This window comes from Oncorhynchus mykiss, chromosome 16 (genome assembly GCF_013265735.2).
Source record: "Oncorhynchus mykiss isolate Arlee chromosome 16, USDA_OmykA_1.1, whole genome shotgun sequence".
NCBI classification, from domain to species: Eukaryota; Metazoa; Chordata; class Actinopteri; order Salmoniformes; family Salmonidae; genus Oncorhynchus; species Oncorhynchus mykiss.
In genome coordinates this window covers 20,984,628-21,010,072 of record NC_048580.1, presented here as the reverse complement: position 1 = coordinate 21,010,072, position 25,445 = coordinate 20,984,628, and the positions used below count along the sequence as shown (strand labels likewise).

Sequence of the window (25,445 nt, the reverse complement as noted above, 5' to 3'; positions counted from 1 at the left end):
GTATTTGGTCAATAACAAAAGTTTATCTCAATACTTTGTCATTGCCAACAAAGGGTATATAACAGAGGTCAAACGTTTTCTGTAAGTCTTCAAGGTTTTCACACACTTGCTGGTATTTTGGCCCATTCCTCCATGCAGATCTCCTCTAGAGCAGTGATGTTTTGGGGCTGTTGCTGGGCAACACGGACTTTCAACTTCCTCCAAAGATTTTCTATGGGGTTGAGATCTGGAGACTGGCTAGGTCACTCCAGGACCTTGAAATGCTTCTTACGAAGCCACTCCTTCGTTGCCCGGGCGGTGTATTTGGGCTCATTGTCATGCTGAAAGACCCAGCCAGGTTTCATATTCAATGCCCTTGCTGATGGAAGGAGGTTTTCACTCAAAATCTCACGATACATGGCCCCATTCATTCTTTCCTTTACACGGATCAGTCGTCTTGGTCCCTTTACAGAAAAACAGCCCCAAAGCATGATGTTTCCACCCCCATGCTTCACAGTAGGTATGGTGTTCTTTGGATGCAACTCAGCATTCTTTGTCCTCCAAACACGAGTTGAGCTTTTACCAAAAAGTTATATTTTGGTTTCATCTGACCATATGACATTCTCCCAATCTTCTTCTGGATCATCCAAATGCTTTCTAGCAAACTTCAGACGGGCCTGGACATGTACTGGCTTAAGCAGGGGGACACGTCTGGCACTGCAGGATTTGAGTCCCTGGCAGCGTAGTGTGTTACTGATGGTAGGCTTTGTTACTTTGGTCCCAGCTCTCTTACAGGTCATCCCCCGTGTGGTTCTGGGATTTTTGCTCACCGATCATTTTGACCCCACGGGGTGAGATCTTGCGTGGAACCCCAGATAGCGGGAGATTATCAGTGCTCTTGTATGTATTCCATTTCCTAATAATTGCTCCCACAGTTGATTTCTTCAAACCAAGCTGCTTACCTATTGCAGATTCAGTCTTCCCAGCCTGGTGCAGGTCTACAATTTTGTTTCTGGTGTCCTTTGACGGCTCTTTGGTCTTGGCCATAGTGGAGTTTGGAGTGTGACTGTTTGAGGTTGTGGACAGGTGTCTTTTATACTGATAACAAGTTCAAACAGGTGCCATTAATAAAGGTAACGAGTGGAGGACAGAGGAGCCTCTTAAAGAAGATGTTACAGGTCTGTGAGAGCCAGAAATATTGCTTGTTTGTAGGTGACCAAATACTTATTTTCCACCATAATTTGCAAATAAATTCATTAAAAATCCTACAATGTGATTTTCTGGATTTTTTTTCTTCTCATTTTATCTGTCATAGTTGAAGTGTACCTATGATGAAAATTACAGGCCTCTCTCATCTTTTTAAGTGGGAGAACTTGCACAATTGGTGGCTGACTAAATACTTTTTTGCCCCACTGTATCTAACTGACAGGAAACCTATATCAATGGTTCATTTTCTTCCCCTCGTGTTAAACTGTGGAATACCACAGGGCAGCTGCCTTGAGCCACTTCTTTATTTAATATATACCAACGATCTTCCCTATGCCTTAGCTGAAACTTAAGCTACTATATTTGCAGTTGATACTACAATTTATGCAGCAAGACAATCGGTTAAACAGGTACAGCAAGCTTTACAAGGAGATTTGGAGAACATCAGGGAGTGGGTTTGCCAAAACAAACTTGTTTTAAACATCAAGAAAACCAAAGTTATGTTGATCTGTTCAACTAGGAAAATGCCAAAACAGCATGGGATACAATTAAGTATGGGAGGAGTACAAATTGAATAAGTGGCAGAAACCAAACTATTGGGAGTGCAGCTAGACAACTGCTTATCATGATCATCTCAAATAACTAATCTATGTATATTAAAAAAATTATTAAAACAGCATGCATAATCAGAAGGATAGCTAAATATTTACCAAGAAAAATTATTCAGCAAATAACACAAGCATTAATTGAGAGTCAGGTGAACTACTGTTCTGTGGTCTGGGGAAATGCATCATTAAGTGAAGTTAGGAGGCTGCAGAATGCACAGAACAAATCAGCAAGGATTGTTTTAAGTGGGAGATATGGTTCTTCTGTTGCAGTCATGCGCAGTGTTCTTGGTTGGTCATCAATCGACAGGATAATTGAAAAAAACATGCTTATTTTATTTGATAATATACATCATTTAAAACGACCAAGTTCTATCTATAACGGTATTCAGTTGGTAAGAGACATACATTCCGTAAATACTAGGAATAGATTGTCCACCATCTATGCGTTATCCAGTCAGAAAAGAGAAATAGGCAAAAGAACATTTAGATTTAGAGCAATAAAGAAATTGAATAAATTAACTGAGCAAACTAGAATCCTTTTCAATATATACATTTAAACATGATTTTAAAACAATTGGAATATAATACATAGAAATGTTGTGGGACTATAGTAGATGAAGAATCAATATTTTTTTTAGATTGAGTATTTATTGGGTCAGTGTGTTATGTATGTTTGTAATAGTGTGTTATATGTGAAAATGTTTTCGTATTTTAATGTTTAAGCACTCTTGGAAGATTAGTCCAAATGGGGACTAAAATCAATCAAACCCGGACGACGCTAGGCCAATTGTACGTCGCCCCATGGACCTCCCGGTCGCGGCAGCCTGGGCTCAAACCCAGAGTCTCTGGTGGCACTGCCTCCCACTCGGGAGGCTTTGGGACCTTTAACAGAATGTGACTGGCAGAACGGGTGTTGTATGTTGAGGATGAGAGCTGCAGTTGATATCTCAGATAGGGGGGAGTGAGGCCTAAGATGGTTTTATAAATAAGCATCAACCAGTGGGTCTTGCAAAGGGTATACAGAGATGACCAGTTTACAGAGGAGTATAGAGTACAGTGATGTGTTCTATAAGGAGCATTGGTGGCAAATCTGATGGTTGAATGTTAAAGAACATCTAGCCGCTCGAGAGCACCCTTAACTGCCGATCTATAAATTATGTCTCTGTAATCTAGCATGGGTAAGATGGTCATCTGAATCAGGGTTAGTTTGGCAGCTGGGGTGAAAGAAGAGCGATTATGATAGAGGAAGCCAAGTCTAGATTTAACTTTGCCCTGCAGCTTTGATATGTGCTGAGAGAAGGACAATGCATCGTCAAGCCATACTCCCAAGTACTTGTATGAGGGGACTACCTCAAGCTCTAAACCCTCAGAGATAGTAATCACACCTGTGGGAGGTGGGGCATTCTTCTTACCAAACCATATGACCTTTGTTTTGGTGTTCATAACAAGGTTAAGGGTAGAGAAAGCTTTTTGGACACTAAGAAAGCTTTGTTGTAGAGCATTTAACGCAAAATCTGTGGAGGGGCCAGCTGAGGATAATACTGTATCATCTGCATATAAATGGGTGAGAGATCTTCCTACTGCCTGAGCTATGTTGTTGATGTAAATTGATGAGAACTTGGGACCTAGGATCGAGCCTTGGGGTACTCCCTTGGTGACAGGCAGTGACTAAGACAGCAGATTTTCTGACTTTATACACTGCACTCTTTGAGAGAGGTAGTTAGCAAACTAGCCCAAAGACCCCTCAGAAACACTAATACTCCTTAGCCAGCCTAAAAGAATGGAATGGTCTATCGTATCAAAAGCTTTGGCCAAGTCAATAAAAATAGCAGCACAATATTGCTTAGAATCAAGGGCAATGGTGACATCATTGAGGACCTTTTAAGATTGCAGTGACACATCCACAACCTGAGAGGAAACCAGATTGCATACCGGAGAGAATACTATTGACATCAAGAAAGCCAGTCAGTTGATTGACATGTTTTTCCAACACTTTTGATTAACAGGGCGAAATAGAACAGTTAGGATCAACTTGATCTCCCCCTTTAAATAAAGGACGGACTGTGGCTGCCTTCCAAGCAATGGGAACCTCCCCAGAAAGGAGAGATGGGCTTGACGATGATAGGGGCAGCAACCTTAGAAGAAAGGGTCTAAACCATCTGACCCAGATGTTTTTTGGGGTCAAGTTTAAGGAGCTCCTTCAGCACCTCGGACTCAGTGACTGCCTGCAGGGAGAAACTTTGTTGCGGGGCAGGGGAAAAATAGGGAGAAGCATCGGGGATAGTCACATTAGAAGAGTGTGGGAGATGAGGAAATGTTGGACGGGCAGGGGTGTGTTTGTTAACAATACCACTGAAAATATCAAATAAGAAGGTCCAAGTGTCTTCAACAGAGGGGATCAAGCGAATTCTATACCATTTTAGAGGCTAGTTCATGAAGGAAAGCTTGCTCATTAAAGTTTTTTTTAGCAATTGTCTATGACAAATCAGGATAGATCGTTTCACTGAGCAGCCATTACGAACACATGCTGTAAAATAGGGATCACTAAGGTCATTACAGAAAACACCAGACTGATACTTATCAGGATTATTTGTGAGGATAACATCGAGGAGAGTAGCCTTTTCTGGGTGTTTGGAGTCATACCTTGTGGGATTGGTGATAATCTGAGAAGGATTTAGGGAGTCCCATTTGCTTTAGGACTTGGTCAGGTGGTTTAACCTGTCTAGGACTGGGGTTCCGCACCATTTTAAAGATAAAATTCTCGTTAATCCAGTCACAGTGTCTGAGTTCAAAAATGCTTTACAGTGAAAGCTCCACAAACGATTGTTAGATCACCACCAACTCACAGAAAAACCCAGCCATTTTTCCAGCCAAAGAGAGGAGTCACAAAAAGCACAAATAGAGAGAAAAGTAATCACTAACCTTTGATGATCTTCATCAGATGACACTCATAGGACTTCGTGTTACACAATACATGTATGTTTTGTTTGGTAAAGTTCATATTTATATCCCAAAATCATATTTTACATTGGCGTGTTACGTTCACTAGTTCCAAAACATGCAGTGATATTGCAGAGAGACATGTGAATTCACAAAAATACTCATAAATGTTGATAAATACAATTTTTAGACATGGAAATATAGATGCACATCCCCTTAACTTCTTTGGGATAGGGGGCAGCATTTTTACTTTTGGATGAATAGCATGGCCAGAGTGAACTGCCTTCTACTCAGTCCCAAATGCTAATATATGCATATTATTATTATTATTATTATTATTATTATTAGTATTGGATAGAAAACACTGAAGTTTCTAAAACTGTTTGAATGATGTCTGTGAGTAAAACAGAACTCATATGGCAGTTAAAAACCTGAGAAAAAATCCAAACTGGAAGTGGGAAATCTGAGGTTTGTAGTTTTTGAACTCACCCCTGTTGAAAACACAGTTGGATATTGGTTGTTGCACTTCCTAAGGCTTCCACTAGATGTCAACCGTCTTTAGAAACTTGAGGATTCTACTGTGATGTGGAGCCGGATGGGAGCTCTTTGAGTCTGGTCTGCCTACAGCCTCGTTCTCAGTCACGCGCTTTCACTTGAGAGGTAGCTGTCGTTCCATTGCTTTTCAAAAGATAATGGAATTCTCCGGTTGGAACATTGCACTTTTATGATAAAAACATCCTAAAAGATTGATTCTATACTTAGTTTGACAAGTTTCTTTGACCTGTAATATAACTTTTTGAACGTTTCGTCCGAATGGACCAGATTGCGCATTTGGATTTGTTTACCAAACGCCCTAACAAAAGAAGCTATTGGACATAAATGGACATAAATGATGGACATTATCGAACAAAACAAGCATTTATTGTGGAACTGCGATTCCTGGGAGTGCATTCTGATGAAGATCATCAAAGGTAAGTGAATATTTATAATGCTGTTTATGAATAATGTTGACTACCCAACATGGAGGATATTTCTCTGGCTGGTTTGGGCTCTGAGCACCGTTCTCAGATTATGCTTTTTCCGTAAAGTAAAAAACAAATCTGACACAGCGGTTGCATTAAGCATGTTCAAGTCACCAAGCAGGACAAGTTCAGACTTAGTGTAAGGGGCCAGGAGAGAGCTTAGGGCAGGTAGGGTACAGACCAGTGCTGATGGAGGACTATAGCACCCGGCAACAGTCAACAAAGAGCTATTTGAAAGTTGAATGCTTAAAACCAGCAAATCAAATTGTTTGGGGACAGATTTGGTGGAGACAACCGAGCACTGAAGGTGACCCTTGGTAAAGATTGCCACTCCCCCACCTTTGGAAGATCTGTCTTGCCGAAAAAGGTTATAACAAGGAAGGTTAACGTCAGTATTCAAAACACTCTTCTTTAACCACATCTCCGTAATGACCAACAGATCTGGATTGGAGCTGTAAACCCACACTTTCAATTGATCCATTTTAGGTAATAAGCTTCTAGTGTTAACGTGCAGAAAACCCAGGCTTTTACGAGTGTAGAAATCAGTGATGCAGATATCAGAGCACAAGTCAGAATTTGGGAGAGCTCTGCAGGGAGAGCTCTGCAGTGCTGATTTATGACATCTGAATGTGCATCAGATGGCAACAAGATCATATTGAACAGCAATTCCATCAGGTAACATGAATACAAAGCCGGTGAGAGGTGGTTAGAATAGGATGGGAGGCCAAAAGTCAGTGTAACCAGTAGAGGGTTAGAGTCCCGAGTATGGGAACAAACAGTCTATCCCACGGTTGGGTAAATAAAGTTTGTAGTCAACAAAGTATGCAGGAGTCATGAGGCAAATAGCAAAATGCACAAGAAACAAATAAAATATATATTGACTTCAGAGTCACTCGCCCAACAGTGCATGAGTGCTGGAGGTGAGCAAAAGCTCGGGAGAGAGGGGTGAGTGTGGTGGGGGTACCTGTACCAGACAGGGGGAGACAGGCCAGGGCAGACGGTGAACAGATCGCCAGGTGGAATCCAAGCAGCAGTGCAACAGGCAACGGGAGTAGGTGTCACGCCCACTTGGGAGAAGCTTTTATTTCTGGAGGCAAATTTCTAGTAGGAAATGCCAGTGGATGGTCTTTGAACAGCAGGAGGGGGCTTCAGAGGATGCTTCAAAGACTCCTGCCACTTGTTGGGCCCAAAGGCCTCGACACCCTTTACTTCACACATTCATGCTAATTGAATTTGAATCTGGTCTGTCCTTGCAAGCCTGGGAGCCTTAACGCAGCATTCAGTCCATATAAAATATATCATTGGGTATGTACTTTTCATTTTCTATTTTTCTTCTTGGCTTTCAAAATAGCATCAGACCAAACACTGCTCACTCAGTTCCAGGTTGGATGGTGTCCTCAGGTCTCTGCTGTTTGTTTGCTAGAGCACCCTCCATAAGGCTTGGAAAAATAACCCTGGAAGCAGTAATCTCTCTGGTTAATTTTAGTCAAAATTAGGTTGTAGGTTTAGAGTTTTGATCTGGAGCAAAGGCCATGCTGTGGAGGGTACCATCCTGTGTATGTACCTGCTGAAAAATCCAAGTTTATCGAACTCCAAATCTATCCTTTTGCAAAAAAAAAAAACATGTTCCAGGGAGTGGAAAATAACATGGCTTTATACAGGGAGTGGAAAATTAACAGGGAGTGGAAAATAACATGGCTATATACAGGGAGTGGAAAATAACATGGCTTTATATAGGGAGTGAAAATTAACATGGCTATATACAGGGAATAGAAAATAACATGGCTATATACAGGGAGTGGAAAATAACATGGCTATATACAGGGAGTGGAAAATAACATGGCTATATACAGGGATTGGAAAATAACATGGCTTTATATAGGGAGTGAAAATTAACATGGCTATATACAGGGAATAGAAAATAACATGGCTATATACGGAGTGGAAAATAACATGGCTATATACAGGGAGTGGAAAATAACATGGCTATATACAGGGAGTGGAAAATAACATGGCTATATACAGGGAGTGGAAAATAACATGGCTATATACAGGGAGTGGAAAATAGCGTGGCTATGCACAGGATGTGGAAAATAGTGTGGCTATGCACAGGATGTGGAAAATAGCGTGGCTATACACAGGATGTGGAAAATAGCGTGGCTATACACAGGATGTGGAAAATAGCGTGGCTATACACAGGATGTGGAAAATAGCGTGGCTATACACAGGATGTGGAAAATAGCGTGGCTATACACAGGATGTGGAAAATAGCGTGGCTATACACAGGATGTGGAAAATAGCGTGGCTATACACAGGATGTGGAAAATAGCGTGGCTATACACAGGAAGTACCCGTGTTGAGTCGATGTGCAGTTGTACAAGGTAATTGTTGTAGCTATGTACATATAAATTCAGCAAAAAAATATGTCCCTTTTTCAGGACCTTGTCTTTCAAAGATAATTTGTAAAAATCCAAATAACTTCACAGATCTTCATTGTAAAGGGTTTAAACACTGTTTCCCATGCTTGTTCAATCAACAATTAATGAACATGCACCTGTGGAACGGTCGTTAAGACACTAACAGCTTACAGAGGGTAGGCAATTATGGTCACATTTATGAAAACTTAGGACACTAAAGAGGCCTTTCTCCTGACTCTGAAAAACATCAAAAGAAAGATGCCCAGGGTCCCTGCTCATCTGCGTGAACGTGCCTTAGGTATGCTGCAAGTAGGCATGAGGACTGCAGATGTGGCCAGGGCAATGTCCGTACTGTGAGATGCCTAAGACAGCGCTACAGGGAGACAGGACGGACAACTGATCGTCCCCGTAGTGGCAGACCACGTGTAACAACACCTGCACAGGATTGGTACGTCCGAACATCACACCTGCAGGACAGGTACAGGATAGCAACAACAACTGCCTGAGTTTAGGAACGCACCAGGAACGCACAATCCCTCCATCAGTGCTCAGTCTGTTCGCAATAGGCTGAGGGAGGCTGGACTGTGGGCTTGTAGGCCTGTTGTAAGGCAGGTCCCCACCAGACATCCCCGGCAACAACGTCACCTATGGGCACAAACCCGCCGTCACTTGGACCAGACAGGATTGGCAAAAGTGCTCTTTACTGACACGTTGCGGTTCTCTCTCACCAGGGGTGATGGTCGGATTTGCGTTTATCGTTGAAGGAATGAGCGTTACACCGAGGCCTGTACTCTGGAGCGGGATCGATTTGGAGGTGGAGGGTCTGTCATGGTCTGGGGCGGTGTGTCACAGCATCATCGGACTGAGCTTGTTGTCATTGCAGGCAAGCTCTACGCTGTGCGTTACTGGGAAGACATCCTCCTCCCTCATGTGGTACCCTTCCTGCAGGCTCATCCTGACATGACCCTCCAGCATGACAATGCCACCAACCATATTGCTCATTCTGTGCGTGAGTTCCTGTAAGACAGGAATGTCAGTGTTCTGCCATGGCCAGCGAAGAGCCCGGATCTCAATCCTGTTGAGCAGGTCTGGGACCTGTTGGATCAGAGGGTGAGGGCTATGTCCATTCCCCCCAAAAATGCCTGGGAACTTGAAGGTGCCTTGGTGGAAGAGTGGGGTAACATCTCACAGCAAGAACTGGCAAATCTGGTGCAGTCCATGAGGAGGAGATGCACTGCAGTACTTAATGCAGATGGTGGCCACACCAGATACTGACTGTTACTTTTGATTTAACCCCCCCCCCCCCTTTTTGTTCAGGGACACATTATTCAATTTCTGTTAGTCACATGTCTGTGGAACTTGTATTTGTTTCATTCAAATATTGACACGTGTTTGCTTAAAATAAACGCTGTTGAGAGTGAGAGGACGTTTCTTTTTTTTGCTGCGTTTAGGTCGGGTTAAAGTGACTAGGGAACAGGATGTATAATAGACGGTAGCAGCAGTGGGTATACTCACTACCCTCTGTCGTGCCTTGCAGTTGCCGAACCAAGCAGTGACGCAGCCAGTCATGATGCTCTCAATGGTGCAGCTATAGAACTTCTGAGCACCTGCGGGCCCATGTCAAATCTTTTCACTCTTTTAACGCTCCTCCACAGATGGTGGTTGTGTGGAACACCCTGCGTGTCACTAAAGGAGGAGAGGTGTCTGTCCTGGCCAAAGCACACACCGACGTGGACATACAGACCATGAAGATTTCCTTCTTTGATGACACACGGTAACGTTAGTCTGTCATACTTCAATATGTGAAGCAACACAAACATTGACACACACACACACACTCACACACACGATAACATACGCACTATACATACACATGTATTTAGTCATGTAGATATGTGGTAGTGGTGGAGTAGGGGCCTGGTGCCACACAGTGTGTTCTGTGTGCCCTCAGGCAGTGAAATCTGTGAATGTAATGTTTTAAGTGTGTAAACTGCCTTAATTTTGCTGGACCCCAGAAAGAGTAATGGGGATCCATAATCAATACAAATATGTAAGGCTTCATTCAGGATTCAATAGAGGTTCAAATAAATGGGTGTAGGAATGTGTTCATTCTGTCATCTTGAGTTTGTGTCACTATGATAGATATATATATATATATATATTTTTTTTTTCCTTTGCTAAATAGCCAAAATGTAAATATGTTATTTTGTGTATTTACGCTCCAGGATGGTGTCCTGTGGTCGGGATAACGTTCGGTTGTGGCGTGTGCGGAGCGGGGCCCTGCGGTCTTGTCCGGTCAACCTGGGGGAGTACCATGCCCTGGACTTCACCGACGTGGCCTTTGAGGAGGGTCACTCTGCTGACCGCGAGCCTGAGGACCGCACGCTGTGAGTCCACACACTCCTTTCAGCTTTTTTAACCTTTTCATATATTGTAGGTAGGCTATGGCTGCATCCCAAATAGTGCAGGGCTCTGGTCAAAGGTAGTACACTACAGAGGGAACAGGGTACCATTTTGAGATGCAGTCTATAACTTCTGGAAGGGTGTAAATGTCACAGTATATCTAGAAACCCTTCTGCAGTAAATCTGACCAAGCCTCGCAAAGCTGTCTGATCCCACGAGCTTACATGAATGTTGCTGATAGCGCAGCGTGACTCTGTCTGGTGTTTACGAGGCTAAATCTGACCCACTAAGCATTTGACCATCTAAGATAAATTACCTTGACCTTAATACATGGCGGAAGAACATTTTTAAATTGTTTCATGTGCAAATTTGGCTCTCCAAACTGTGAGCTTACTTATGTCTTCCTCCAAGCCCTGCGTAGTTCCATTTCGTGGAATCAGAACCCAGTGCCTTCTCTCTCTCTCTCTCTCTCTCTCTACTTCTCTCTCTCTCTCTCTACTTCTCTCTCTCTCTCTCTCTCTACTTCTCTCTCTCTCTCTCTACTTCTCTCTCTCTCTCTCTCTCTCTCTCTCTCTCTCTCTCTCTCTCTCTCTCTCTCTCTCTCTCTCTCTCTCTCTCTCTCTCTCTCTCTCTCTCTCTCTCTCTCTCTCTCTACTTCTCTCTCTCTACTTCTCTCTCTCTCTCTCTCTCTACTTCTCTCTCTCTCTCTCTCTCTACTTCTCTCTCTCTCTCTCTCTACTTCTCTCCCGCTGAGCCTATGAAAGGTTTGAAAAGATCCACACATCACTGCCTCTGAGTGACTGATACCGCACCTGCTGGAGCCACACCACTCAATCCCCTAATAACCCAATCTAAAGTACCTAATCCCGCCCACTCTCCGGAGAGGAGGCCATAAGTGCTCAATTTTCTAATTCAGAAGACTTTGAGCCATTATGGAGCCTCGGTTTCCTTGTTTCCAATAGATTTGCCAGTAGCCGCAGTGGCCACATCCTGGAGATAGACTACGGGAGCGTGGCGATCAAGAACGTCAGGAGACTGCTGCCTGCCCAGCAGCCCCACTCTCAGCGCCGTGAGAAACAGACCTTCGGCATGGGTGAGAGGACGGTGGAGGAGGAGGGTGGGAAGAGATGTAGGGAGGGAGGGAGAGAGAGATAGAGAAAGGTAATTTGAGGCGAGACATGAGATCACTTTAAACTGTGCTAAACAATAAAAATGTTATCCTTCCCACCAGGTCTGGGCATCGCTGTCAACAGCATCAGCGTTTCATCAGCGTTCTGCGCCACAGGCTCTGAGGACGGCTTCCTGCGGCTCTGGCCCCTAGACTTCTCCACCGTGTTCCTGGAGGCTGGTGAGAACAGGCACAGTTCAACATTATTTTAACATTCAGCTCCATCCCTGCTCGGTCTGTCAATCATCTACATTTACATTGAACATTTTAGTCATTCAGCAGACACTCTAATCCAGAGTGATTTCGGCGGCAGGTGGCCTAGTGTTGGGCCAGTAACCGAAAGGTTGCTGGATCGAATCCCCGAGCTGACATGCTAAAAATCTGTCCTTCTGCCCCTGAGCAAGGCAGTTAACCCACCGTTCCCCCGAGCACCAAAGACGTGGAGTTCGATTAAGGCAGCCCCCCGCACCTCTCTGATTCAGAGGGGTTGGGTTAAATACAGAAGAAAGCAGTTGAAGGCATTCAGTTGTACAGCTGACTAGGTATCTCCCTTTCCCTAATATAGGTTAAAAAAACAACCACATCACTCAGTCCTAAAGTCATCTGCAAAACCAGTGGCAGGAAGAAAAGACATCTCACTCAGCCACAGTCATTTGTTTTATTCAGTACATCTGCCGCATTCAGCGTGTCAATATTGACTGGCATCTAAAGAATTGGCAACTTGTTTGAAGTAAATGTCTCTGATTAACTGAAGGTGTTTGAAGACAACTCATATCAAACGGGTTTCCAGGTTGAATCCCAGTCAAAGCACCTATCAAAGAGCTAAAATCGTATTGCTCGTATGAAGGGTTTCAAAGGAGGCTTGATGGGATTTTAGAGTAATGTAATCGCTGCCGTTTAATCACAAACCCACATTCCGCGCACGCTGCCTCCCATTTCCTCAGCCAACGCACTTTCTCAGCCTACAGTACACAGACACACACTCCAGTGTTCCTCAGCCCCCCCCCCCCGTCTTTCCTCCCCAGAACACGAGGGTCCTGTGAGCCTTGTGTCCGTGTCCGACGACGGCCTCAGCGTCATGGCGGCCACCACCAGCGGTAACCTGGGCTACCTGGACGTGAGCAGCCGAGGCTACAGCACCCTGATGAGGTCACACACGGACGGCGTGCTGGGCTTCAGCGTGGACGGTATCCGTCGGCGCATCACCACCGCCTCCTGCGACCGCACCGTGCGCGTCTGGGACATGGACTCCATGCAGCAGGTGGGAACTCGAGCTCTGGAACTGAGCACACACTGACGCTCAAAGCTACAAGGCTCATTTTCAAACCCACATATTGTTTTCGCACTGCTGAGCCGAATTGAGGCAAACTGAGCTGGCCTGGTCATGTGTCCACCATAGTTGCTTGAACAGTGTTGATAATGATAATGCCACGGTTTGGTACAGGTCGACGCGATAGTAAGAAAATGGTAAGTGTTATGTTTTTCGAGAATTATTGTAAGGTTTCTCTCACCTGAAATAACTGACCTCTCCTCCTTAGAATTCTGACTCTTCCACCGTGATCTTATCTGACTGAATCGCTGTAACCTCATGACTGCTATGTGTCCTCTGGTCCTTCTCCAGCTGTATGACTTTGTTTCTGAAGACACGCCCTGCTCCGTGGCCTTCCACCCCAGCCTGCAAGTCTTCTCCTGTGGATCCAGCTCCGGCCTCGTCAGGGTCTTTGACATCGCCAGCGCCAAACTACTGGCAGAGCACAGGTAGGTAGACCCAGATTAGAGGAGATACTGTCGTATACATAGTGGGTTCTGGAGTTGATGGATTAATGAACAACAGAAGTTATGTGGTGCCTTGATACAGTAGAATCTAGATACTGTCTCTGAGCAGCGAAAGACCTTCAGCACAGTTTTGCCTTGACTCGCAATAATCCTTTCAATTCTGATCTCGTGCTGTAAGACGCCGTAACCCGACGGCCAATTTGCCGGACGTGACTAGCTGTCAGTGGATCATACGTCTTGGTGCTGATTTGAATATATAGCCGGTTAAGTCAGTGACTGTTTATCCCGCCAGCTGAGTCATGTCATTACTGTGACCTACCATAAACCTCTCGAACACTACCACCACCCCTCACAAGGAAGTGTCACACCTGTGACATCTGCTGTGCCTCTATCTTTCACCCTCTTACAGGCATGGGCGATGGCGGTGTAGGATGGGTGACAGAGAATTGGCTCTTGTCACAGTCTGTCAGTTGGTACCAGTGTGGTATCTCGTTATAGAGGAATCAAGCGGAGGCCTTCTGGAGATGAGAGAATCTGTGATTCGTGACTGAGCCACACTCGCTCGCACACCTACTGTACACACACACACACACACACACACACACAGTCTGTGGGACAGAGTTGGCAGCAAGGCTATTATAGACACATTTAATAAGGTCTTGTATGAATGCCGAGACCACTGCCGCAGTTTGAACACTTCAGTGTTAACCCGTGTAAAGGTTTAGAGAATGAGAGAGAGAGAAGGAGAATGGAAATGGTTTTATTAAATATATGATTAGTGTGTCGTTTTTGGCTCTCGCTCTGTGACTCACTGTATTTGGGTGTTTGTTAACCTTTACACCTTTACAATCGTGGGAATTGGCCTATATGGATCGGGCCCAATTGAAATGTTTCTAACTGAAGAACTACAGTGTGAGAAGCATATGCATAACCATGGCAGGAATTGAAAGGGAACAATTTGGAGATTAGGGTGAGGACACTTGTTCACCTGACACGACTGAATCCAAAATAACTGTTGATTTTACGTGCATTTGACGTTTTACTGTACTTTTCGCAACATTTATCGACAATGAAATCTGAAAATACTCTGCATACATTCAGTAACGTAGTAAGAATATTCATGAAGATTGTGGGGGTAGGTGCAATGTAAGACAAAATGAAATGAGAAGGTTTTGAGTGAGGGGTCTAACTGATGGCCACACATCTCTCCAGTGTGCACAGTTTCTAAGTACTTTCAATGCGCTTTTATGACTCAAAGGAAAGCGCTTTCAACATTTCTGTGCTTTTTTTGAGCTCTTAGTTGTGCCGTTTAGTAACTGAAGCAGACTTGTAGATGTTTGTTTGGAACACAGCCCTGCGTCCCCACCATCACACAATTACTGTTGTTATTTACACCATCACACAATGACTGTTGTTATTTACAACATCACACAATTACTGTTGTTATTTTTTAAATTTAAATCTCAATCTGGGTTAGGGCGGGCATCATTTGAAAGCTTGTTCTATTGCCAACATGACTAGCTAAATTAGGTTGTCACAAGGCAGGCTCTTCATAGAAACGGATAGTCATTTTGGTGCTTATAGAATGGAGTCAGGAGGGCATTTAAGTGCGTGGCTCCGCTGCTTATTTTCTTCACTGTAAACAAACGGGGCTCATTCTGTTAAGGGCAACCTAGGCTATGAGGCCATGGTATCCTTGTAACTGTCCATCAAGCATAGCGATCATAAACGTTGATACTTGTTAAAAAGAAAAAAGCCATTGCAAACTCTTTGCAGTAAGGAAGTGTTTACTACCGAGGAGACAGTCAGCTGAGTGCATACGTTTTAGAAAGCGCACAACACATTTTATACTCTTCCTTTGTAGGCGTCACTTCCCCAAGCTATACATTTTATGACCCCAATGAGTTCCCCTCCTTTCCGCTGTGGAATGTCCATGGTTCTCTCTTTGTTTTGCCAGATGTCAGAATCGCACCCCGACCATCCTCTGTTCTCTGTTCCCTGCTCTCTGATCCTGGGCAATGTCCTCTTATCTGATGAGGTCAACCTTTCTAAATTAGCGTACACACGGCCATGGCCTAAACTCCATTAATACTCACAGTAGTCATTCACTAAACACAATACTCACAAACTGCAGTTTAACTTGAAACGTGTTACATTTCGATAGAATCCATCATACTGTAAATTACATGAGTTTGAAATGGAAATGTGAAGTGCGCATTTGGGCTCACAGGTGTGTGTGGTTTGCTTCTATGACATCAAAGTGCTATTTATTATAATCCTCGCTGTCTCATCTTTCAGAACACCTCGAGTCCTCCTGTGTTTTTTTTGTTTCTGCAGGCAGCACAGAGGGGAGGTGGTGGGCCTGGCCTTTTCACCAGATGGCGAGTTCATGTACAGCGCTGGCTCCCTGGGCTCTCTGGCGCTCTACAACTCCTCTCAGGAAGACCACCATGTACTCCGAGTACTGGGTGAGTTAACACTGACAACCACACATATACAATACAGCTGGAGCTGGTTGAATTAGCTGGTATGTTATGAATGGAATGGAAGATGGAACCTTTCACCTTCAGAAATACAAGGACTGCACTCAGTGTATTGCATTGTTCTGATATTACCTGTCAGACAGCTCCATCTCCAGTGGAGGTACTGTATCTTCAATTTTCAATGACTTACAGGCAGGGCCTAATATTAACACCCGCCACTAGCCAAATGTGGGTAGATTTTGGCATCTGCGGGTAAGATGTCCATTTCACTAGCCACAATGGCGGGTTGTCAGGGCTCCACAGTGAGAGCATTTCACTCGGATTTGTGAATAAAAGTAGTCAAGTATGATCACATTTATAGTAAAATAAATGCTGCAGTAGCTGTTCTCAAAGTATTTCTGACGTTTTGTTTCATAGCTGGTAAATGAATCGCACAAAGTCAAAGAACTACGAATCCTACTATAGCCTATTCCACCTCGCGCTGAAACACTGCCTGGCTGGGGGCTGTGATATTTTGGTTGAAATACTCCGGTCACAAAAAATGAAATTAAACATCATACCACATTATCTCATACTAGTAATACATTTGTAATACATTGGTTTTAGAAACATTACAAAGCATATTTTTTGTGTGTGTGTTTTGTTGGTGTAATTTTAATGACTATTTGATTTTGGCTGCTATAAAATCTGAGTGGCTTGTAGATTTTTAAATCTACCTGCAACAGTGGCTGGTAGACCAATAAGTTAATTTTATGCCCCAACACACCCTCCCTCATTCTATTTTTGTGTAGGTAATGTGGTTGCTCGAGGGACTGAACGTGCTCCTGACGCCCTCACTGTAAGCAGTGACAATCGCTGTCTGGCTTTCGTCGGGCCGTCTGAGTACACCGTCACCATCATGGCCGCCCGCTCCCTGGATGAGGTGCTGTTGGTTCTCTTACGATCAACAAAATCTCTGCCCCCTGTTATTGTGTCAATCAATTAGTCTTTGAGCTTTGTTTTCCTATATGTGGCTTGAACAACTTTATTGTTCAAATTATAGTGTAAAAAAATAGTGATTTACTCTGTACTTCCCAAATGGTAGGTCAGGACCAACTGGTGTGTCTCTGCAGTAATTTTGGCAGAGATAAAGTAACACCTACATGTTTCAAGTAGACCACCATAGTCTCTGTGCCCAAGAACGCCAAGGTAACCTGTCTAAATGACTATTGCCCCGTACTACTCTCATCTGTAGCCATGAAATGCTTTGAAAGGCCGGTCATGGCTCACATCAACGGCATCATCCCAGACACCCTGGGCCCACTCCAATTTGCGTACCACCCCAACAGAGCCACAGATGATGCAATCTCTATTGAACTCCACACTGCCCTTTCCCACCTGGATAAGAGGAACACCTGTGTGAGAATGCTGTTCATTGACACCATAGTGCCCTCCAAGCTCATTACTAAGATACAGGACCCTGGGATTGAACACCTCCGTCTGTATCTTGACTTCCTGACGGGCTGCCCCTTGTGGTGAGTGCAGGCAATGCATCCACCACGCTGACCCTCAACACGTGGGCCCCTCAGGGGGGTGTGCTTAGTCCCCGCCTGTAGTCCCTGTTCACCCAGGACTGCGTGGCCGCGCACGACTCCATCGCCATCATTAAGTTTGCTGATGACACGAGAGTGATGGGCCTGAACACCGATGATGATGAGACAGCCTATAGGGAGGAGGTCAGTGTGGTGCCAGGACAACAACCTCTCCCTCAACGTCAGCAAGACAAAGGAGCTGATCATGCACTACAGGAAATCGAGGACCGAGCACACCGCCATTGACATCGGCACGACTCTAGTGGAGTGGAAATTCCTAGGGGTCCACATCACTAAGGATCTATCATGGTCCACACACACCAACACAGTCTTCACAACACCTCTTGAGGCTGAAAATATTTGGTACTGGGCCTCAGATCCTGAAAAAGTTCCACAGCTGCACCATTGAGAGCAACTTGACTGGCTCCATCACTGCTTTGTGTGGCAACTGCTTGGCATCCGACCGCAAGGCGCCACAGAGGGTACTACGTCCGGCCCAGTACATCACTGGGGCCAAGCTTCCTGCCATCCAGGACCTCTATACCAGACGGTGTCAGAGGAAGGTCCTAAAATTGTTAAAGGCACCAGCCACCCAAGTCAGACTATTTCCTCTGCATCTGCACCTCAAGCGGTGCCGATGCATCAAGTCTGGAACCAACAGAACCCTAAACAGCTTATACCCACCCCCAAGCCGTAAAACTGCTAAATAGTTATTTAAGTAGTTAACCAAATAGGTACCTGGACTATTGACCCTTTTTGTACCATTTTTGACTCATCACATACAGTGAGGGAAAAAAAGTATTTGATCCCCTGCTGATTTTGAACATTTTCCCACTGACAAAGAAATGATCAGTCTATACTTTTAATGGTAGGTTTATTTGAACAGTGAGAGACAAAATAACAACAAAGAAATCCAGAAAAACGCATGTCAAAAATGTTATAAATTGATTTGCATTTTAATGAGGGAAATAAGTATTTGACCCCTCTGCAAAACACGACTTAGTACTTGGTGGCAAAACCCTTGTTGGAAATCACAGAGGTCAGACGTTTCTTGTAGTTGGCCACCAGGTTTGCACACATCTCAGATGGGATGTTGTCCCACTCCTCTGTGCAGATCTTCTCCAAGTCATTAAGGTTTCGAGGCTGACATTTGGCAACTGGAACCTTCAGCTCCCTCCACAGATTTTCTATGGGATTAAGGTCTGGAGACTGGCTAGGCCACTCCAGGACCTTAATGTGTTTCTTCTTGAGCCACTCCTTTGTTGCCTTGGCCAAGTGTTTTCTGTCATTGTCATGCTGGAATACCCATCCACGACCCATTGTCAATGCCCTGGCTTAGGGAAGGAGGTTCTCACCCAAGATTTGATGGTACATGGCCCCGTCCATCATCCCTTTGATGCAGTGAAGTTGTCCTGTCCCCTTAGCAGAAAAACACCCCCGAAGCATAATTTTTCCACCTCCATGTTTGACGGTGGGGATGGTGGTGTTGGGGTCATAGGCAGCATTCCTCCTCCTCCAAACACGGCGAGTTGAATTGATGCCAAATAGCTCCATTTCGGTCTCATCTGACCACAACACTTTCACCCAGTTGTCATCTGAATCATTCAGATGTTCATTGGCAAACTTCAGAAGGGCATGTATATGTGCTTTCTTGAGCAGGGGGACCTCGCGGGTGCTGCAGGATTTCAGTCCTTCACGGCGTAGTGTGTTACCAATTGTGTTCTTGGTGACTATGGTCCCAGCTGCCTTGAGATCATTGACAAGATCCTCCCGTGTAGTTCTGGGCTGATTCCTCACCGTTCTCATGATCATTGCAAGTCCACAAGGTGAGATCTTGCATGGAGCCCCAGGCCGAGGGAGATTGACAGTTCGTTTGTGTTTCTTCCATTTGCGAATAATCGCACCAACTGTTGTTACCTTCTCACCAAGCTGCTTGGCGATGGTTTTGTAGCTCATTCCAGCCTTGTGTAGGTCTACAATCTTGTCCCTGACATCCTTGGAGAGCTCTTTGGTCTTGGCCATGGTGGAGATTTTGGAATCTGATTGATTGATTGCTTCTGTGGACAGGTGTCTTTTATACAGGTAACAAACTGAGATTAGGAGCACTCCCTTTAAGAGTGTGCTCCTAATCTCAGCTCGTTACCTGTATAGAAGACACCTGGGAGCCAGAAATCTTTCTGATTGAGAGGGGGTCAAATGCTTATTTCCCTCATTAAAATGCAAATCAATTTATAACATTTTTGACATGTGTTTTTCTGGATTTTTTGGTTGTTATTCTGTGTCTCAATGTTCAAATAAACCTACCATTAAAATTAGACTGATCATTTCTTTGTCAGTAGGCAAACATACAAAATCAGCAGGGGATCAAATACTTTTGTCCCTCACTGTACACTGCTGCTAATGTTTATTATCTGACACTTTATTCATAGTTACAGTTGAAGTCGAAAGTTTACATGTGGTGGTGCTTTGCTGCAGGAGGGACTGGTGCACTTCACAAAATAGATGGCATTATGAGGTAGGACAATTAGGTGGATATATAGAAGCAACATCTCAAGACATCAGTCAGGAAGTTAAAGCTTAGTTGCAAATGGGTCTTCCAAATGGACAATGACCCCAAGCATACTTCCAAAGTTGTGGCAAAAGGACGTACGAAGTCAAGGTATTGGAGTGGCCATCACAAAGCCCTGTGTCATGTATTGTCATGTTGTGTCTTGTTTCTGTCCTTTCCCTTCACCCTGTCTCCCTCTGCTGGTCGTTATTAGGTTACCTTTTCTCCCCCTCTTTCCCCCAGCTGTTCCTTGTCTCCTCCTAACTACCTCGTCACCCCTTTTCCCACCTGTTCCCTTTTTCCCTCTGATTAGTCCTCTATATCTCTCTCTGTTTTTGTTCCTGTCTTTGTCGGATTCTTGTTTGTGTTTTTCATGCCTGAACCAGACTATCGTCATGTTTGCTGCAACCTTGTCCTGTCCTGTCGGAATCTGCCGGTCCATCTGAGCCTACCTATGTTTTGTTATTAAAGAAGTTCTGTTTACGTTAATTCGCTTTTGGGTCCTCATTCACGCACCGTAACAGAAGAATCCGACCAAGAATGGACCCAGCGACTTCGGATCCTCTCCACTCAGCCGTCGAGATCCAGGGAGCGATGCTAGGCAGACACGAGCAGGAATTGTCTGCTGCTCGACATGCCGTTGAGACCCTGGCCACCCAAGTCTCCAACCTCACAGAACAGGTTCACCATCTCCGCCTCGATCCACCGGCCACTTCCAGGGCTTTCGAATCTCCGGAGCCCAGAATCAATAACCCGCCGTGTTACTCTGGGGAGCCCACTGAATGCCGCTCGTTCCTCACCCAGTGTGATATTGTGTTTTCTCTCCAGCCCAACACTTACTCCAGGAGCACTGCTCGTGTCGCCTACGTCATATCTCTCCTTACTGGACGGGCTCGTGAGTGGGGCACGGCAATCTGGGAGGCAAGGGCTGAGTGTACTAACCAGTATCAGGACTTTAAGGAGGAGATGATACGGGTTTTTGATCGATCTGTTTTTGGGGAGGAGGCTTCCAGGGTCCTGTCTTCCCTATGTCAAGGTAATCGATCCATAACAGACTACTCTATTGAGTTTCGCACTCTTGCTGCCTCCAGTGGCTGGAACGAGCCGGCTTTGCTCGCTCGTTTTCTGGAGGGTCTCCGCGCAGAGGTAAAGGATGAGATTCTCTCCCGGGAGGTTCCTTCCAGCGTGGATTCCTTGATTGAACTCGCTATTCGCATTGAGCGACGGGTTGATCTTCGTCACCGAGCTCGTGGAAAGGAGCTCGCGTTCTCCGTTGCCCCCCTCTCCGCATCACTACCATCTTCCTCTGCCGGCTCGGGTGCTGAGCCTATGCAGCTGGGAGGTATCCGCATCTCGACTAAGGAGAGGGAACGGAGAATCACCAACCGCCTCTGTCTCTATTGCGGTTCTGCTGGTCATTTTGTCACTTCATGTCCAGTAAAAGCCAGAGCTCATCAGTAAGCGGAGGGCTACTGGTGAGCGCTACTACTCCTGTCTCTCCTTCAAGATCCTGCACTACCTTGTCGGTCCATCTACGCTGGACCGGTTCGTCAGCTTCCTGCAGTGCCTTAATAGACTCTGGGGCGGAGGGCTGTTTTATGGACGAGACCTGGGCTCGGGAACATGACATTCCTCTCAGACAGTTAAGGGAGTCCACGGCCTTGTTTGCCCTGGATGGTAGTCCTCTCCCCAGGATTCAGCGTGAGACGCTACCTTTAACCCTCACTGTTTCTGGTAATCATAGCGAAACCATTTCTTTTTTAATTTTTCGTTCACCTTTTACACCTGTTGTTTTGGGCCATCCCTGGCTAGTTTGTCATAATCCTTCCATTAATTGGTCTAGTAATTCTATCCTCTCCTGGAACGTCTCTTGTCATGTGAAATGTTTAATGTCTGCTATCCCTCCTGTTTCCTCTGTCTCTTCTTCACAGGAGGAGCCTGGTGATTTGACAGGGGTGCCGGAGGAATATCACGATCTGCGCACGGTGTTCAGTCGGTCCAGGGCCACCTCTCTTTCCCCCACACCGGTCGTATGATTGTAGTATTGATCTCCTTCCGGGAACCACTCCCCCCCGGGGTAGACTATACTCTCTGTCGGCTCCCGAACGTAAGGCTCTCGAAGATTATTTGTCTGTAGCTCTTGCCGCCGGTACCATAGTCCCCTCCTCCTCTCCCGCCGGAGCGGGGTTTTTTTTTGTTAAGAAGAAGGACGGGTCCCTGCGCCCCTGCATAGATTATCGAGGGCTGAATGACATAACAGTGAAGAATCGTTATCCGCTTCCTCTTATGTCTTCAGCCTTCGAGATCCTGCAGGGAGCCAGGTTTTTCACTAAGTTGGACCTTCGTAACGCTTACCATCTCGTGCGCATCAGGGAGGGGGACGAGTGGAAGACGGCGTTTAACACTCCGTTAGGGCACTTTGAATACCGGGTTCTTCCTTTCGGCCTCGCTAACGCTCCAGCTGTCTTTCAGGCATTAGTCAATGATGTCCTGAGAGACATGCTGAACATCTTTGTTTTCGTTTACCTTGACGATATCCTGATTTTTTTTCACCGTCACTCCAGATTCATGTTCAGCACGTTCGACGTGTCCTCCAGCGCCTTTTAGAGAATTGTCTTTTTGTGAAGGCTGAGAAGTGCTCTTTTCATGCCTCCTCCGTCACATTTCTCGGTTCTGTTATTTCCGCTGAAGGCATTAAGATGGATCCCGCTAAGGTCCAAGCTGTCATTGATTGGCCCGTCCCTAAGTCACGCGTCGAGCTGCAGCGCTTTCTCGGCTTCGCGAACTTCTATCGTCGTTTCATCCGTAATTTCGGTCAGGTGGCAGCTCCTCTCACAGCCCTTACTTCTGTCAAGACGTGCTTTAAGTGGTCCGTTTCCGCCCAGGGAGCTTTTGATCTCCTCAAGAATCGTTTTACATCCGCACCTATCCTTGTTACACCTGACGTCACTAGACAGTTCGTTGTCGAGGTTGACGCGTCAGAGGTGGGCGTGGGAGCCATTCTTTCTCAGCGCTCCCTCTCTGACGACAAGGTCCACCCTTGCGCGTATTTTTCTCATCGCCTGTCGCCGTCGGAACGTAACTATGATGTGGGAAACCGCAAACTGCTCGCCATCCGCTTAGCCCTAGGCGAATGGCGACAGTGGTTGGAGGGGGCGACCGTTCCTTTTGTCGTTTGGACTGACCATAGGAACCTTGAGTACATCCGTTCTGCCAAACGACTTAATGCGCGTCAGGCGCGCTGGGCGCTGTTTTTCGCTCGTTTCGAGTTCGTGATTTCTTATCGTCCGGGCTCTAAGAACACCAAGCCTGATGCTTTATCTCGTCTCTTCAGTTCTTCAGTAGCCTCCACTGACCCTGAGGGGATTCTCCCTGAGGGGCGTGTTGTCGGGTTGACTGTCTGGGGAATTGAGAGGCAGGTAAAGCAAGCACTCACTCACACTCCGTCGCCGCGCGCTTGTCCTAGGAACCTTCTTTTCGTTCCCGTTCCTACTCGTCTGGCCGTTCTTCAGTGGGCTCACTCTGCCAAGTTAGCCGGCCACCCTGGCGTTCGGGGTACGCTTGCTTCCATTCGCCAGCGTTTTTGGTGGCCCACCCGGGAGCATGACACGCGTCGTTTCGTGGCTGCTTGTTCGGTCTGCGCGCAGACTAAGTCCGGTAACTCCCCTCCTGCCGGCCGTCTCAGGCCGCTTCCCATTCCCTCTCGACCGTGGTCTCACATCGCCTTAGATTTTGTCACCGGACTGCCTTCGTCAGCGGGGAAGACTGTTATTCTTACGGTTGTCGACAGGTTCTCTAAGGCGGCTCATTTTATTCCCCTTGCTAAGCTTCCTTCTGCTAAAGAGACGGCACAAATCATCATCGAGAATGTTTTCAGAATTCATGGCCTTCCGTCAGACGTCGTTTCGGACAGAGGTCCGCAATTCACGTCTCAATTTTGGAGGGAGTTTTGCCGTTTGATTGGGGCTTCCGTCAGTCTCTCTTCCGGCTTTCACCCCCAGTCTAACGGTCAAGCAGAACGGGCCAATCAGACTATTGGTCGCATCTTACGCAGTCTTTCTTTTCGCAACCCTGCGTCTTGGTCAGAACAGCTCCCCTGGGCAGAATACGCCCACAACTCGCTTCCTTCGTCTGCGACCGGGCTATCTCCTTTTCAGAGTAGCCTCGGGTACCAGCCTCCGCTGTTCTCATCTCAGTTCGCCGAGTCCAGCGTCCCCTCCGCTCAGGCTTTTGTCCAACGTTGCGAGCGCACCTGGAAGAGGGTCAGGTCTGCACTTTGCCGTTATAGGGCGCAGACTGTGAGAGCTGCTAATAAGCGTAGAACTAAGAGTCCTAGATATTGTCGCGGTCAGAGAGTTTGGCTCTCCACTCAGAACCTTCCCCTTAAGACCGCTTCTCGCAAGTTGACCCCGCGGTTCATTGGTCCGTTCCGTATTTCTCGGATCATTAATCCTGTCGCAGTGCGACTTCTTCTTCCGCGATATCTTCGTCGCGTCCACCCGGTCTTCCATGTCTCCTGTGTCAAGCCCGTTCTTCGCGCCCCCGCTCGTCTCCCCCCCCCCCCCCCATCCTTGTCGAGGGCGCACCCATCTACAGGGTCCGTAGGATTTTGGACATGCGTCCTCGGGGCCGTGGTCATCAGTACCTAGTAGATTGGGAGGGGTACGGTCCTGAGGAGAGGAGTTGGGTTCCCTCTCGGGACGTGCTGGACCGTGCGCTGATCGATGATTTCCTCCGTTGCCGCCAGGTTTCCTCCTCGAGTGCGCCAGGAGGCGCTCGGTGAGTGGGGGGGTACTGTCATGTATTGTCATGTTGTGTCTTGTTTCTGTCCTTTCCCTTCACCCTGTCTCCCTCTGCTGGTCGTTATTAGGTTACCTTTTCTCCCCCTCTTTCCCCCAGCTGTTCCTTGTCTCCTCCTAACTACCTCGTCACCCCTTTTCCCACCTGTTCCCTTTTTCCCTCTGATTAGTCCTCTATATCTCTCTCAGTTTTTGTTCCTGTCTTTGTCGGATTCTTGTTTGTGTTTTTCATGCCTGAACCAGACTATCGTCATGTTTGCTGCAACCTTGTCCTGTCCTGTCGGAATCTGCCGGTCCATCTGAGCCTACCTATGTTTTGTTATTAAAGAAGTTCTGTTTACGTTAATTCGCTTTTGGGTCCTCATTCACGCACCGTAACACCCTGACCTCAATCCCATAGACATTTTTTGGGAAGAACTGAAAAGGCGTGTGCGAGCAAGGAGGCCTACAAACCTGACTCAGTTACACCAGCTCTGTCAGGAGGAATGGGCCAAAACTCACCCAACTTATTGTGGGAAGCTTGTG

At 46.1% G+C, this 25,445-nt stretch overlaps 1 protein-coding gene across 2 annotated transcripts in view; it reads left to right on the top strand.

Moving 5' to 3' along the window:
* The window catches only part of wdr90 (WD repeat domain 90), a 57,744-nt gene that overhangs the window by 16,526 nt on the left and 15,773 nt on the right, over positions 1 to 25,445 (top strand). For both annotated transcript variants that reach the window (XM_036946480.1, XM_036946479.1), the window contains exons 15-22: positions 9,828 to 9,946; positions 10,398 to 10,559; positions 11,538 to 11,668; positions 11,807 to 11,923; positions 12,769 to 13,004; positions 13,365 to 13,501; positions 15,857 to 15,987; positions 16,794 to 16,924. In XM_036946480.1, coding sequence (XP_036802375.1) covers positions 9,828 to 9,946; positions 10,398 to 10,559; positions 11,538 to 11,668; positions 11,807 to 11,923; positions 12,769 to 13,004; positions 13,365 to 13,501; positions 15,857 to 15,987; positions 16,794 to 16,924 — 1,164 coding nt within the window. The remainder of the gene's footprint in view (positions 1 to 9,827; positions 9,947 to 10,397; positions 10,560 to 11,537; positions 11,669 to 11,806; positions 11,924 to 12,768; positions 13,005 to 13,364; positions 13,502 to 15,856; positions 15,988 to 16,793; positions 16,925 to 25,445) is intronic.